Source organism: Trichosurus vulpecula, chromosome 1 (genome assembly GCF_011100635.1).
Source record: "Trichosurus vulpecula isolate mTriVul1 chromosome 1, mTriVul1.pri, whole genome shotgun sequence".
Taxonomy (NCBI): Eukaryota; Metazoa; Chordata; class Mammalia; order Diprotodontia; family Phalangeridae; genus Trichosurus; species Trichosurus vulpecula.
In genome coordinates, this window is record NC_050573.1 from 61,800,980 (window position 1) to 61,816,630 (window position 15,651).

The 15,651-nt window shown below is 48.5% G+C and overlaps 1 protein-coding gene across 2 annotated transcripts in view; it reads right to left on the reverse strand.

Annotated features, from left to right (window-relative positions):
• Nucleotides 1-12,088: 12,088 nt before the first annotated feature.
• The window catches only part of ARID3A (AT-rich interaction domain 3A), a 78,719-nt gene continuing 75,156 nt past the window's right edge, over nucleotides 12,089-15,651 (reverse strand). For both annotated transcript variants that reach the window (XM_036736342.1, XM_036736336.1), the window contains exons 7-9: nucleotides 15,292-15,588; nucleotides 14,239-14,337; nucleotides 12,089-13,043 (exon numbers count right to left, since the gene is read on the reverse strand). In XM_036736342.1, the coding sequence (XP_036592237.1) occupies nucleotides 12,787-13,043; nucleotides 14,239-14,337; nucleotides 15,292-15,588 (653 nt within the window). In that variant the 3' untranslated portion in view covers nucleotides 12,089-12,786. The remainder of the gene's footprint in view (nucleotides 13,044-14,238; nucleotides 14,338-15,291; nucleotides 15,589-15,651) is intronic.

The window sequence follows — 15,651 nt, forward strand, 5'->3', positions numbered from 1 at the left end:
TCGACTTAAACGTTTTTGTTACATAGAAGGGCTTAATGGCAGAATCATGGGTTATGGGGAAATAATTATGATGTAATAAATATCAAAAGGCAACAATAAAACTTTAAAATGTAAAATTACAACACGGAACAAGGTCTGAAAAGGCAGTTAAATTATCGTCTATCTTGAAAGAGGTAGACCCCCTAATGTAATTTCTAGGAATTTTGTTCCCCTCTCACAGTAACCCAGTGATCTAAGTGTAGCTGGGAAATATAAAGATCATTTAGAATTAATGAATGAAGACTGGACATTAACCCTCATCCCTTTTGAGAGAACAATTCCAAGAAAAGAAAAAATCCCTACCTTCTGCACAGGAGCAGACACCTCTGAGAGCTCCAGTGTTGCTACGTCCATTCTTCTTCTCATGATGCGTGTATCGCAATTTCCTGGTCGTAGTGCCATCTGAGAGACGGACCTCAATGTTGGGTAGGTCACGCCAGTCTGATCCTGGGGCGAGGGGAATGTGTCTCATTCGGCCAGCTACCAAAGCATTCATATCTTGCAACCCAAATGACCATTACCTTTCCACTGTTGTCTCAAACCCTCTTCCCACCCAGGTCTACCAGACATCAATAGATCAGATTCTGAAAAGTATTTTAGAACTTAAGATCATGCATTTTAAAGCAATAACTCAGAACATTTACCTCGTAAAAGTGACACTGTGAAGTACTTTTCTTTATGGGAACACAACTACTCATAACAAATGATAAATAAGTATCTAAAGCATGTAAAGTTTTTAAGACCAGATACTAAACTAGACCAATGGAAAACATGTAAGACTTCAGCTACAGCTAGTCTTACCTTGCAGATATGATCCCTGAGGTTGGGTTGATACTGTGAGCCCCTGATCTGCCTTTGAAACCTGGACTGAGGTTCTCCATTGTAAGAGATCTCCAGGGCAGAAGCGCCATTCCTAATCTCGGGGAGGTCTGACATTGTATCACCTACAGTGATAGTTCGGAATGGAGCAGAGTTCATTCTGAAATACAGTACGACTACCAGTGGAAATCTAGATTCTGAAAACTGTTTTGATCATGTATCATCAATAACAATGCAGAAGAAGGGAAATGCTGCTTTTGTAGTTATTCTATTACAGAATCTCTTTTTTTCCCCATCCAAAATTCTCCTGGTTCTCCTCCTACGTGACCATTTCTTCTCAATCTCCTTTGCTGGACAGTCATCATCCATGCCCCACAGCCTTGACAAGGGTGTACCCCAGGGCTTTGCGCTGGGTCCTTCTCTTTCTACATTGTCTCTTGGTGATCTCATTACTTTCTACAGGTTCAACCACTATCTCTAAGTAGATGAATCCCAAATCTAAATATCCAGCTCTCACTTCTCCCCTAAGCTCCAAGCCCCAATCACCTACTGCTTCATGTACATTTGCACCTACTTGAATGTCCCATTGATACCTCAAACTCAACATGTCAAGTAACAGAACTTCTTATTTCCCCTAAAGTTCTTTTTATGTTTTATTTCTCCCAAAAAAAATCCCCTGTTTTTTAACTTTCCTATTTCCATCGAGGGAACTGCCAGTCTTCTAGTTACCCAGGTTGGAAATCTCAGAGTCCTTCATTCTCCCTTACCCCCCATATTTAATCCACTGCCACAGCCTTTCTTGACTCTGTCCTCTCTTTCTCCTCATACAGCTACCACCCTGGTTCAGGCCTTTATCATTGCTCCACTAAACTACTGCCTTAACCTCCAAGTTGGTCTCCCTGCTTCCTCATTCCTCACACAGCTGTTAGCACTGGCCTAACTCTCAATGTCACTCCCCTGCTTAAGAAGTCTCAGTGGTTCCCTATATTGTTTCTGGAAAAATTTCTGCAAACTCTGTTTGGCATTGAGAGCTGACTTCCTAATCAGGTTCCAGCTTATCTTGGCAGACTGAGTTCACATTAGTCCCCCCCAACACACACACTCCATGCTCCATGCTCCAGCCAAACTGGCTTACTTGTTTATTCCCCGTACATCACATTCCATGTCATGTTTCCATGGCCTCATTCAGACTGCCTCTCTACTTGGAATGTTCTCTGGACCAACCTACATCTTGAAATCCTTGGTCTTCTTCAAGCCTCACCTGAAGAGGCCTTTCCTGATGACTTCCTCTGCTTGTTAGCAATCTCTCCCATCCTTGAAATTACCTTGTATATATTTTATATCTATTTATCTAGGAATATATTGTCTCTCCCCTATTGAACATAAGCTCCTAGAAGACAAGGGATGTTTCCTTTGTCTTTGTTATCAGCCAGGCCCTAGCACAGTGCCCAGAACACAGCAGGTACTTAATAAGTCACAGAGTTGAATTCTTGACTACAGAGTGTGTAAAACAAATACTACCAAGTCAGACAATACTAAGCAAACTAGCACAAGGATAGACTACCATGAAAGGCAGAGCATTCTATTACTCTGTACTGTACACATCTCCTCTTTCCTCCTCTTCCTTTTATTCCAACCTAGGACCTAAGGCCTACTAGTGACAACTATAGACAATTAGCTCTGAGGATTTTAAGTAAGGTTAAAGAGCTTGCTGACACCTGCAATAGGGATTGGTTCCTAGGATAAATGGAATACTTCTGCATTCCTTTACCTTGTTATATTGCTAACAAATTTTTTGTCATCCACCACTACACTGAGCTGGCAGGCTCGGGGTGCGAATACATGCAGGGGCTCCGGAAACATGGGGAGTTTCTCGCCTGGGGCTGCAGCCAGGATGATGGCCCTTCTTCGAGTTTGAGCAACACCATACTGGCCAGCCTGGACACAGAAGACAAAGCATAAATTCTACAATGTTAGCCCAACACACTAGACATTATTTAAAAGTAAAGGTTATCTGTATTTCTGGACTCTAGGTCTACCTGTTAAATGGAAAAATCGCAAATATGCATAGCAAGGGAGACAGGCAAGGGCTTAGAAACAAAAGTTAGATTTATTGAATTTTTATTACTTAAATCAACCACACAGTTTTAAAGTTAATGCTCAAGTCATGCTAATTTATCTAACCATATTAAAGCCCCTCACCATAGTGGGCCACACTAGATCATCTGCTTGTGGCACTAACCAGAAGTTCTCTCTCTTTTAAGATTAAGTTTTGCCAATGTCTTTTGTTTTTATATTAATCGTATCTGCATATACCCTATGACCCCTGGAATTGAACCTTCTAGTACTGAAACCTTCCTTGTTGCAAAGAAAATAAGTTAACCAAAAACACCAATATAGTGACCTCAATTGTCAATCAATTTATACATTATTCTGCCCTAGTAGTACCCCACTTCTCTGCCCAGTAGAAATCCTACCCATCTTTCAAGACCCAATTGACACTATATCGTTCAGGACAGCTGTTCTGTGGTACTCTCAGCCAGAGATGATCTTTTTCTCTTGAGTGGCTTTTCACCTAATGCACCTCTCAACAATCTCTTTTGTGTTTGGGTCACGTCACCCCTACTAGATCGTGCCCTCCTTTCCAGCAGGGATCATGTCTTAGTCACTTCTGCATCTCCAGGCTTCCTTTGAACATCCTCCAAAGGCCTTTTGTTGAAGCTGAGTGGTGGGACACTTCCCCACCAATCCAGGCCACAATCCTCTAGTGGAGAACAGCAGCTGAGGAGCGCTGATAATCCCCCGAGGCAGTGTTGGATTTGGACTGAGGCCCACCAGCTTCCTACCTGTTTGACTCTGGCCCAGTCACGCACCCAATGGCTCAATTCTCTCATTTGTAGGGGGAGAATCATACCTGAAGACCCTGACTTTCTGCTGATGTCTCATCCTCAGCACATAAGGCCTTCTTGCCTTGGAATATCTTACCACCCTTCAGTCTGCCCACCGGGGAACATAGCTTTGCCGGGCCTGTCTCCTTCTCCCACTTGCGAGCTTCCCCCGGGGCTTCCATTTTGTGGAGACCCTCAGGCTCCCCTCATGGCTCTGTTTCTGACTTTAAGTCCATGTCTCCTTGGGGTACCTTTATCACCCCCCCCCAACTCAAGTCCTCTTCCCCCATTAGAACATAAGTTCTTTGAGAGCAGAGATTTTCATTTTTTGTCTCTGTGTCCCCAGCACTCAGCACAAGTGTTGGCACACAGTAAGCACTTAATAAATGCTTGTTTCCTTCCATCCCTCCGAGGATTATAAATGAGCTGTGTGCCAGAAACTTTGTTTGGAGCAACAGTGCCTTCCCTCAAGGAACTTATATTAGAACACGAGAAACAAATGTCCTCGTGGGCACTTGTATAAGAAACACACCAAGCAGGCCCAAGGTCACTTCAGAGGGCAAGGTACCAGCACCCTGGGGAACCAGGAAAGACTTCCGGTAGAATGAATTTTTGCTGAGTCTTGAAGAAAAGATGGCTTTGTCCAAGAGGACGAGATGATGAGGGAGGATCTGTCCGGAGCAGGTAGGATACAGAGATATGTGGGTCCTGTGTTAGGAGGTATGGCTGTCTATAGAGTGTATGAAAGGGAGTATGTTGTCAGGAGACAGACAAGATGGGAAGGGGCCAAAAGGAGGACTTTGGATTTGATCCCAGAGGTGATAGGGAGCCATTTGAGTTCATTGAGGGGAGATGCACACAGGTTAAACCTGTGTTTAGGGGGAATCACTGGCTGCTTTGGGGAGGATGTATTGGAGCAGTTTATTGAGGCAGGGAGACCAGGTAGGAGGCTACTTCAAACACCCAAGTGAAAGGTGATGGAAGTGGAATCAATGTGGCAAGGTTATCTGTCTGAGGGCAGAAGAGCACAGACTTGGAGGTGGAAGGGACATCAGTAGCCACTGAGGCCAATTACAGGTGAGGAAACTGAGGCTGAGAGATTTAGTGACTTGCCCACAGTCATACATCTAAGCGAGTATCTGAGGCAGCATTTGAAGCCAGGTCTCACTCCTTTGTTCACGGTCCAGGCTCTTTGCATTTAGTGGGGATAGCAGGGTCACCTGCACGGTGCAGTGAGGCTCCTTAATATGCATTGGCTAAATCTGGATTTACTTTGGTTGCTAATACAGACTCTTTGAATTTGACCTTCCTTCCTCCCTTCCCTTCCTCCCTCCCTGTGACTCACCTGGTGACTCGTTAACATCATCGAGAACATAAGCCTCCCCGCCCCCCCACCAGTCATGACCCAGATGGCAGCTCAACCTTCCCAGGAGCTAGGTTGGGGAGCTGGGATTTAGCTGCTTCTTTTCTGGGCTGAGGCCCGGGAAACAGGAGCGGGGGTGTCCTTGATGCCAGACTCCCTGGGAAGCGGCCTTTGGTGAGTTGTGAATAAATAGCTACGTGGCACAGAACTAGGGTGACCTTGGCTGACTCCTCGGAAAGGGAAGGGGGAAACCAAGTGCTGTAATGTATTAGAGGTGCCTGGCGAACAGCCCTCGAGCCAATTCCGTGGCTGACCTAGGGTACTGGCACAATCCAGAAGGAACAGGAATCAGGAATCGGGAGGCAGAGCTACTGGAAGCCAGGGAGCTGGGTTGTTGCACACATTTTCCCACCAACTGGCTATATAACTTTGGATGGAGCACTTCTGTTCTCTGGGACATAATATCCTTGCCTGTACAATGTGAGATATGGCCTAGATCATATGATCTCCAAGGGCCCTCCCAGCCCTGACATCCCATGTTTCAAGGGCCCTCCCAGCTCTGACACTCTGTTCTAAGGATCCTCCCAACTCTCACACTGTGTGTCCTAAGGACCATTCCCAGCTCTGACCTGTGTTCTGAGGGCTCTTCCAGCTCTAAGTTCCCTCCCTATTCCCCAACCCCTCTTAATTCCAGTGTCTTCCCTGTGATCTCCATTTATCCCATATATAGCTTGCTTTGTATTTTGTTTGCGTGTTGTCTCTCCCACTAGATTGTACGCTTCTTGAGGGCAGGGCCTGTTTTTTGCCTTTTTGTATCCCCGGTGCTTGGCATAGCACCTGACACACAGTAGGGACTCAACACTTCATCTCTCTTGCCCTCTGAGATTGCTTTCCATTCACTCTTTCTACGTCATTCATGTGCGTGTAGAGTCTTGCATGTTGTCTTCCTCTCTCCATTAGAATGTATGCTCCTTGAGAACAAGAATTATGTTTTTGCATTTCTTTGTATCCATACTGAGCACCTGGTAAATACTCACTGGCTGACAGGCTAAGGCTCAAGGTCCCCCCCCCATCCCCCCCCCAGCTATGCCATTCTATGTCCTTTCAGGTCTGTTCTGACTGTGCTCTCAGTACAAACCATTACCAGTGAAGGTGAGGGATGAAAAAGACCTACTAAGTTCTACTAGAGGTCCACAGTAGCTACTCTTTAGGGCTGGGGAGCTTGTTCCAGGGTCCAATGGGGAGGGCGGGGTGGGTTCCATGACAACAGGCTTCAGCTATGCCTGTCTCTGAGCTGAGCCAGAGAGGAGGAGGTAAGAATGAGTTCCCCACACTGGAGACCCTCGAGTGGAGGGTGGGTGAGCGCTTTGTCAGACATACTCTCCTCCCGGGTCCCTTCCGGCCCTGACAGTCTATGAAAAAGTGAATTCATCACAGCATATTTTGGAAACAGTAGCTCAATGACCTCTTTTGGGAGGAGAGGAGTGGAAAAACGAGCCTCCTCTGTCCACCCACCTGAAGGACAATTGGTTCAAACCCGGCGAGCCCAGACCCAAGCAGAAACCACAGGAGGCGGGTGATTTTTTCTTTTAAAAGTCAGAAGTGTGTTTTTTTTTTGTTGTTGCTGTTTCATTTAATATCTCATCAGCTTTACAGGGTTACAACTGTCTTAAATATTTCTGAAGTTTAAATACAATCTGTATAATAATGTTATTATAAAATGTAAACTTTCAGTGTTTTTTATTTCATAATCACAAGATTTTTTTAATACCTGAATGTCCTGCAAAACTGAAATAGTTAAAGCCAGCCCCAGCCAGGCCAGAAGGCCCACGGAGCTGTGTCAGAGGTAGAATGTGGTTTTTGCCTTATTTTTTTTCTTTTACCTGAGTTCAGGCATGGTCCCCCCACCCTGGTCACAGCCCAGGCCGGGGATTCCATGCTGTCTAACAAACCCCAGAGGAAATGCGAGTCCACATGCCAAAAAAGGAAAATTGAATGTAATATGTTCTCCAGAAAAAGAAAAGAAAAGGGAGGCAGGAGAGGGTGGAGGAAATTAGAAGACAGATGAAAAGATGACTGTACAAAATGGACAGTTACTAAAACCTAACCCTGACCCCTCAGCTCCCTTTGCCCCAAGCCCACCCCCCTCCCGCCCCAAAGGGTTAGCTGGAAGAAAGCGTCTTGTCATCCTAGTCTACCGTAAGTACTTTGGCAGATTCTAAAAGCAGCAGGTTAAAACAAAAACCCAACTAAAGCTCAGAACTTTTTTTATAATTTCTTTCTGATCCTAAGCTCAGGGTAAGGTGTCCCAACCCATCCCTGCCACTAGCACTGCCAAAGATTTGCTTTGGAAATAAGCCCCCTCCCCATTCCCCAGCCAAGGGGACCGGCCCCCCAGTTTGCATAAAAGGGTGCTGAGATGCACCCCCAAAAGTTTCTTGCTTCCTGGGGTAGAAAATCACCTGATTCTCCCCAGCTCTGTAGTCAGTGGGTGGGAAGGAAAGGATTGGAAGGAAGAACTGCTTGAGAGAGGAGAGAAAAGCAAGGTGCCACCCTGTTGGGGCTGGGGAAAGGGTGCTGCCAGGAGGCCAGGGGGAGATCCCAGTGGAATCAAGCTTCAGTAGTGTCCCTTTGGAGGGGTATGGCCTCCACCCCTCTTCAGAGCTTGACCACTTCCCTGTTATATTCCTAGCTTTAGACCTGACCTGGCCTGTCCACGGGCACTCCAGGGCTGCCACAGAACCCAGGCCGGTCTCCAAAGGTGGCTCCGGGTGGTAAGTGGCCCATTCTTCTCCAGAGAGGTCCTTTTCTCCTTCCCCTGATACTGTCCCCTTCCCTTCTCAACCCTCCTTGCAAAATACAAGTGGCCTTCTCAGGGAGGAACACAGCTGACGCCCCTCTTGTCCCCTACACTGTCCCGACGCCCCAGACCACCAAAGCTACTTGGGCTACTCCCCATATCTCCCTGCCTCTCCCAGTACAATCATTGGAGCTGAACAGCAGGTATAATTCCCCTGAGTAAGGATCCAGAGCCTGCTGAGAGAGCCTGGATCATACATAAAGACATTTTTTACACAGAGGTTTCAGTATACACACATACACACGCACACACGCTCACACGCATACACTATATATATATATATCTATATATAATTTTAATATAGAATTTCTTCTCCCAACCCACTTTTCCCCTTCTACAATTCTTTCCCCCTTGAACAAGCAACATACTAAAATGAAGGACAGGCAGACAGTTGGATGTGGAATGGAACAGCTAGAGAGTGGGTGAGTGAGGAGGGGCAGCTCGGCACTGGGATTTCCTAAACGCTTAAGGCTCTCAACTTATCCCAGATGGGTGAAGAAGATGGGGGGAAGCCTTGGGGTACCAGGGCCAAAAAAAATTCACCACCGAGTGTCCTGCCTTCTGCTGGTGAGCTGCTCCATGCTTGGCTGGCATGATGGATGGGCCCTGGATGACAGGCAAGATCTGCCTCCAGGGCACATTCAAAGTCTTTAAAGATCGATAGGCACACACTCTACAGGCATAGCTTTTGAGGGCCTGGGTTCGCCTCCAAGCCCTGCTGAGGCACCTCTGCCAAGTCCTAGAATAGCAAGGCTGAAGAGGATGACTGGATGGGATTGGGTGTGGGGAGGGTCTGAGGGGCCCAGATCGTCAGTCCCTACAGGTAACCCCTGACCTGGCTTGGGGAGGGCAGACTGGGGATGGTGATGAAGAAGATGACTATTATTATTTTTTTTGGCATTAAATATCAGCAATGAGGTAGAAAGAAAATTTCAAAGCTTTATCTTTCCCCTAAAAGGGGCACTTGAGCCCAGACACCACCTAACAGGACCAAAACTACAACTGTTTTTGGTACATCTTGAAGAGCAGCCAGCAAAAGGACGGGAAAGAGAGGAAATCTGTGGGAGGGCTGGATGGAGAGGGCTAGGCTTGGGAAAGCCAGTTCCCTATGAAGTCCATGAACTCCCGGGACCCGAGGAAGCTTAAGGATGGCTTGGGGATGTTGCACATGAGACGAACTGTTCATTCAGGCTGAGAAAACGGGTCCTCCCAGGACAGGAGGGCAGACTGGTCTTACTGTTCCCCAAAGAAAGCTTGGCTGCACTGGTAGTGCCCTGGGGCTGTTCTATTCCCCTCCCCATCCTTCCCTGAAGTCAGAGCCTCTCCTGTTTGCCTGCCACATTATGTGGTTAAGGGACTCCAGTAGGGTCTGGGTTTTGGGGGTTTTTGGTCCCTCAAGAACAGAGAACAGAAAACTCAGCCTCCCAGCCCAGTCACACCTTCCATCAGACATCCAAAATAACAAAGCCCTTGGTTTTCAAAGGCAGAGGAAAACTGACCTCATGCCTTCTGGGGTTCAGACAAGAGAAGCCTAGGGCCTGGGCTGCATCCTTAAACCAACAGAATTCTCCCTCCATTTGTTTCTGATTCCCAGTCACCATGGGAGATAATTTTGCTGGAGGCTCTTTGGGACCCCAGGGAGAAGGAAGACCCTGAGAAGAGGATAAGGAGGGGCTTGGAGGTTTGAAAAAGGAAAGGTAGGAAGGAGGGAGGGAGGGAAGGCAGGAAGGGAGGGAGAAAAGGAGGGAGGGAAGGAAGAAGGGAGGTAGGAAAGGAAGGAAGGAAAGGGGGAAGGAAGGAAGGAATGCAGACTTAAAAAGCACTTTCTCACTAGGCCTGAGGGAGACCAGGGTTTCTGAGGGAAAGTAAGCAGGGGTGAAGGGGAAGTGATCCTGAGGTGCCCCAGTGGGGGAATTCATCACCCTGAGATTTATTTTTTTGTAGAAGTTAGAAGGGAACGAAACTTCCATCCTGCTGTGATACCCCAATCTCTGTCACTAAAAAGTGCCTACACAGAGCCTGAGGGGAAGAAGAGAGGGGGAACTTCAGTGAGTGGTGAGGGGCATCAGAATTTTCTATGATAACCTATCCTGGGCTTCCACCCTCATCTGTCCAAACACAGCCCTGACTTCTGAAGGACAAACACTGGCCAGACTGATAGACCGGCCGGGCCTTCCCTCCCCCCACCTCAGAAGCCTAGAAATGGTTTGATAAGCCCTGAGCAAACCACTGTCTCCCCTCCCCCCCAACCCTGGGTAAAACTTAGCTCCCTGGGCCCAATTATAGGCAGGAAGGCAAGGACCTGAGAAGAAGGGCCACCCTAGGGACAAGGGTGGGGGGAGAGGGGAGCTGAGCCAGGGGGTGCTAACTGCTTAATTTCCCCTCTGGAGAAATTAAAATCAAGTGCAAGGAAAAACAGATATCTAAGTGGGGTCTGGAAAACTATTTCCATTGAGGGCTCCCCCAACATAAAGAAAAAGAGACCCTCTGAAAGGCTCCAGGGTCTCCTTCAGGGACATCTTGCAGCAGGAGTTGGGGGCTGGTGAGACTAGAGGGGGAAGGGTTTTGGAGGGAGATGGGCAAGGAGGCTGAAAAATAGATTTAAAGGTACCAGGGCCTGAGGATTAGATGGGGAGCTCTTTGAGGGCAGTGATTTTTTGTTTTGCCTCTTTTTGTATCCTTAGCCCTCAGCACAAGTGCCTGGCACATAGTAGGTGCTTAATGCTTACTGACTGACCCTAAATGGTCTGAGGTACTGGAGGAGAGACTCTTCGGTCACTCTTTGGCCCTCTTATGAATGAAGCTGAGTGAGACCACCCAAAGTCTTTTATGGGGAGAGGGCAGTATCTGCCCTCACCTACCCCAATGAGATAGCTGAGTCTACCAAGTATCATGGTGATGATACCTGGAATCCTCCACCCCCTCTCCAGCAGAGGCACCACGTTCACTCCCCCCTTCTCTTCTCATCTTTCAAGTGCTTTCCTGTCTGTAAGAGGCTACTCGCTAATGGAAGTGGGGTGAAGGGCTCTCTACTCCTCTCCCTGGGCATCAGGCATGCATTCATTGTCAACGCAAGAACAACGGGCAGCCGGCTGGAGACCTAGCTGTTCCCATGCTGAAGAAGGGATGGTGGAGGGTAGAGAAAGAAGGGCAAAGGGCAGAAAGGCCAAAGACATCTTGGGAAAGACGGCTTAGTACTCAGATCCAGAAGACAGTCTTTACAGGTACCACCAGGCAAATGACTCAATAAAAACTCAGCCCCACTTTTTGGGCTCGATGCTGTGTCAAGCTTGGGCCCTACCTGTAACCGGTGCCAGAGCAGAATTTGTTCTTTCTAGTCTCTCCAGCAAGTACCCATTCTTCCTCCTCCCAACCCTAGCCTAGAAATGAGAGTGGCACCCAGGAACCTCTGAGCCAAGCTATAGGCTGTGACCCATCTGCTTTGTGCTATTCATGCAAGGAGAAAGAATAATGGGGAAGGATGTGGGGAAGGAGAAGGTTCTGTCCTTTTCTGAGTCACTCCTTTAGAATAGAGGAGGGTCCTGACTAAGATGGGTCCACTAAGATCCTCTTGCCCAACTTCTGGCCTGAGCTTAGCTGTACCCGTTACTCTGCAAGGAGGGGGAGAGGAGGAGGCAAAAACAGCTTCCCTGCCTTAGAAACTCAAAAGACACCTTCACCAAAGGGACAGAGGGCAATAGGATGATGCCTCCCTCCCTGCCAGCGCCCCAAATTGTGCTACCTGCCTTCCTCTCTTGCTCTACCCACAACAGATTCACGAGTCCCTCCCCCCTCCCCATCCCAGCTACAGCACCTGAGTTAATCATCTCTGGGAGAAGCCAGCCCCTGGAGACTCCAGGGTCACCAAGCATCCCCAGCTTATGAACAGCAAAGCATCATAGGAAATTAGCCAAAAAAATTAATCATAGTAGGGAGTAGGAAAAGGGAAAGGGATTATTAAAAAGGTTATTAAACATTTTTTTCTTTTTTTTCAAGTTCAGTTTCCCTGAACAAATACGAATATATATATATATGTATTTTTTTCCTAAGTTTGATTTTTCTTAGAGAATAAAATAGATTATTTACAAGAAAAAAACACCTCAAAACAAAAGCCAAAAACCTCTTAAAAACCCCTGTATAGTTTGAGTGTGGTTATGTCTTTACAAAAACAATTCTTCTCTCCCCTTCCCTACCAACCTCCCCCTCCCCCACTCCCCCAAACCACCAACAAAGACTTCTCTGCTCTAGGCTCCGGGCTTATTGTGGAACCAAGGAGTTGGGTATGGTGAGTGTGGGGTTGATGACAACAGAAATTATAAAAAGAGTGCAGGATATGTGAGGTAAACAGTGTTCAATCAACAAAGCAACTGATAAATACCTGAACCCCCAAGGACCTAGCTCAGTCCCTTGGGGATTCTGATAAAGCCACTGGGAAAAGTCTCTTTAGCTTCTTCTCTCCCTAATTTCCCCTTTGCTTTCTCCTGATGCTCCATTTCTTGAGGGTCCGAAACCCGGAGAAATTCAAGTGTTCCTTCTCTTTTCCCCTGGTTTTATTCAATTCTCTTTATAGATTTTTTCCTGGTATGTGTGTATCTGTCTTGGGGTGTCCGCTCTAGCTCCCTGTTTTCGGTCTCCCTTCCCCGGCATAGTCTCCCCCCACCCCAACTCCCTTTTCCTCTCTTGCTCACCCCCTCCTGGGGCCTCCCTTTCCCACCCCCACCCCACCAGTCCAGTGGGCTCAGCATGTGGGTGAGAAAGAGATGGAGAGAGAGCAAGAGAGAGGAGGGGAGGGGGGGCAGGCTAAGCCCCTTGGTGGCTTAAGGCAAAGAATTATTCGAGGTAGAAGCCGGAGGGACAGACAGACCCGCCGCCCCCGCCTGAGAGCCACCACCACTGCTGCTGCCGCTGCCGCCTCCACCATTGCCGGTGCCCCCACTGCCGGGCCCTCCGCCAGGCCCGCCCCGGCTGCTGCTGCCGCCAGTGCCGCTGTTGCTGCTGCTGCTGCTGCCACCTTTGTTGTGAGTGGAGGCTGGGATAGTGGCTAGTGAGCCTGGAGGCTGAGCAAACAGGACCCCTGGGAAGAGACAGAAAGGGCCAGGGTCAGCAACCCTGCTCCCCAGTGCCGACCTGGGGGGCCCATGGGGGTTCCTTCCTTCACTCGGGGACCCCCAGGTGGCGCTCCTCAGAACGCTTTGTCTGCAGCAATGGTTGGACCTTAAACCACAGGACTCAGGTCCGAATCCCCATTCACCCATTTTCTACTTAGCTAATTCTTGGGCATTTTAATTGCTCTGTGTGGGCCTCAGTTTCCTGAGCCATAAAAAAGAGGGGGTGGGATTAGAGAAGTAGAACATTTTGGAGTTAGAAGGGACCTTAGGATGAACTCTCTAAGTGAGCATTATGATGTACACACTCAAAACAAAGACTACAAAAACCAAACGGAAGTAACCTTGGCCTCCGTCAGGAGAGGAAAAGCCCGCTGTACTTTGCCCTGGTGGGATTGCATCTGGAGTGCCATGAGCAGGTCTAGAAGCCCTAGTTTAGGAAAGACCCTGATAACCTGGACAATGTCCAGAGTGGTGAATCGAAGACTTAGGGGCTTGGCCTATGAAAACTGACTGAAGGAACAAGGTTCTTTAGACTGAGGCGGAGAAGATTTAGCAAGGGCATGACTGCCATCTGAAAAACCATCATGTGGGAAAGAGATTAGATCTTTCCAATCTGGTACTACAAAGTAGAGGCAGGAGCGGACACTGCCAATGTCGACTTGCTGTCAGGAAAAGCTTCCTAATGACTTGTTAAAGCTATCCAGAGAGAAAATGAAGAGGAAAGAAGGTCCCTCTGCACTAAAGGTCTTCAAGCAGGTCCTGGAAGTCTACGTATTGGGTATTCATAAGATCACAGATAGACAACCCCCCACAAGACCCCTCATTTTACCAACGAGCAAACTGAAGCCTGGGGCAGCTAGATGGCATGCTGGGAATCAGGAATTCAAATCTTGTCTTGGACACTTACTAGTTGTGTGACCCTGAGCAAGTCACTTAATCCTGCTTGCCTCAGTTTCCCCACTTTTCAAAGTTGACAAAATTGTGCTGTTAAGAGGCCCCCTGCTCTCTGCTGGCACCCCATTTCCTGAGAATCCAGGAAATTGCTGGACATCTAATTTCTGGTCCCAGGCTCAAAGGGGACACGATCTTCTGTTCCGGCTCTAAAGCAGTCTAACCATAGTCATGGGAGCTGGGTGGTTCCCAAGCTAGGCGTGGACATACCTGTATACACGATACCGTTGATTTCCACAGACATGCTAATACTGTTGGTGCCATTGGTGCTGGCTAGGTTCATGGCCGAGTCTTGGCGGTTCTCTGACGCTGGAGAGGCAGAAACAGGGGAGGAAAAATGATGAGTATTAATCAAAGGGGCCTTTCCAGAGGGGGGTGGCTGGGGGCTGGAGGGGTCTCAGGATTCTTAGTGCTGTTGGTGGAGGAGGGCTTTAGTAACTACACTCTGCTCCTGACTGGGTTTTGGAAGCCTTCTCTGCAGAGATGGGCCCACGTGCTTTGCCAGACTCCTCTGCCTCATCCCGAGGTGGGCACAAGTCAGGAGTCTTGGCTTCCCCATCTGTAATATGGGAACAATCCTATTTGCACTATACCTTTGTAACCTTTGAGGGCCAACCAAGTGCCAGGAGTTAATGAGTCGATTGTGGTATAATAGCAAAAGAACTGGGTCGGGAGTCTCAGGTCTGTCGAAACCTGTTAGATTGGGCTAGGCCCTTCCCCTTTCTGACTCTTACTGTCCACACCTATAAATGAACAGTGTGGTCTGGGGTAATCTGGGAGATACTTCCTAGCCCTGATATTATATGTTCTAAGGGCTCTCCCAGCTCTGACATCCTGTGTCCTAAGGGCCCTCCCAGCTCTGACATCCTGGGTTCTAAGGGCCCTCCCAGCTCTGACTTTCTGTGTTCTAAGGGCCCTCTCAGCTCTGACATCCTGTGTCCTAAGGGCCCTCCCAGCTCTGACATCCTGTGTTCTAAGGGCCCTCCCAGCTCTGACTTTCTGTGTTCTAAGGGTCCTCCGAGTTCTGACACTCTGTGTCCTCAGGGCCCTCCCAGCTCTGACATCCTGGGTTCTAAGGGCCCTCCCAGCTCTGATTTTCTGTGTTCTAAAGCCCCTCCCAGCTCTGTCTTTTTGAGTTGTAAGGGCCCTCCCAGCTCTGACATCCTGGGTTCTAAAGCCTCTCCCAGCACTGACATCCTAGGTTCTAAAGCCTCTCCCAGCTCTAAAAGCCTGGCCCCTTGCTCACTCCCCTAGCCTGGCTACCTTGGCTATTGATGCGGATGCTCATGGGCAGCTGGGCACTCATGGCCAGGAGGTTTTGCTGCAAGGCTCGCTGCATCAGTCTTTGTTGCTCATCTGCCACCAGGACCATCTTCTTCTCTGGGGGCTCACCAGACTCCAGCTTCTCCCGCAGCTGTTCCAGGGCAGCCGCCTGGGCCACCACAGCCGCCTGGGCCGCAGCTGCCTGCACAGCTGCTGCCTGGGCTGCCACCACAGAATGACCTGCCAGGGAGACGGGCAGGCGGCTGGGCACCGTGATGGGGATGGAAGAATCCTCCTCTGGGCAGGAGAAAAGCATGGCATCACAGATCACAGATCTTGGGGCTCCCTTCCCACCCCACA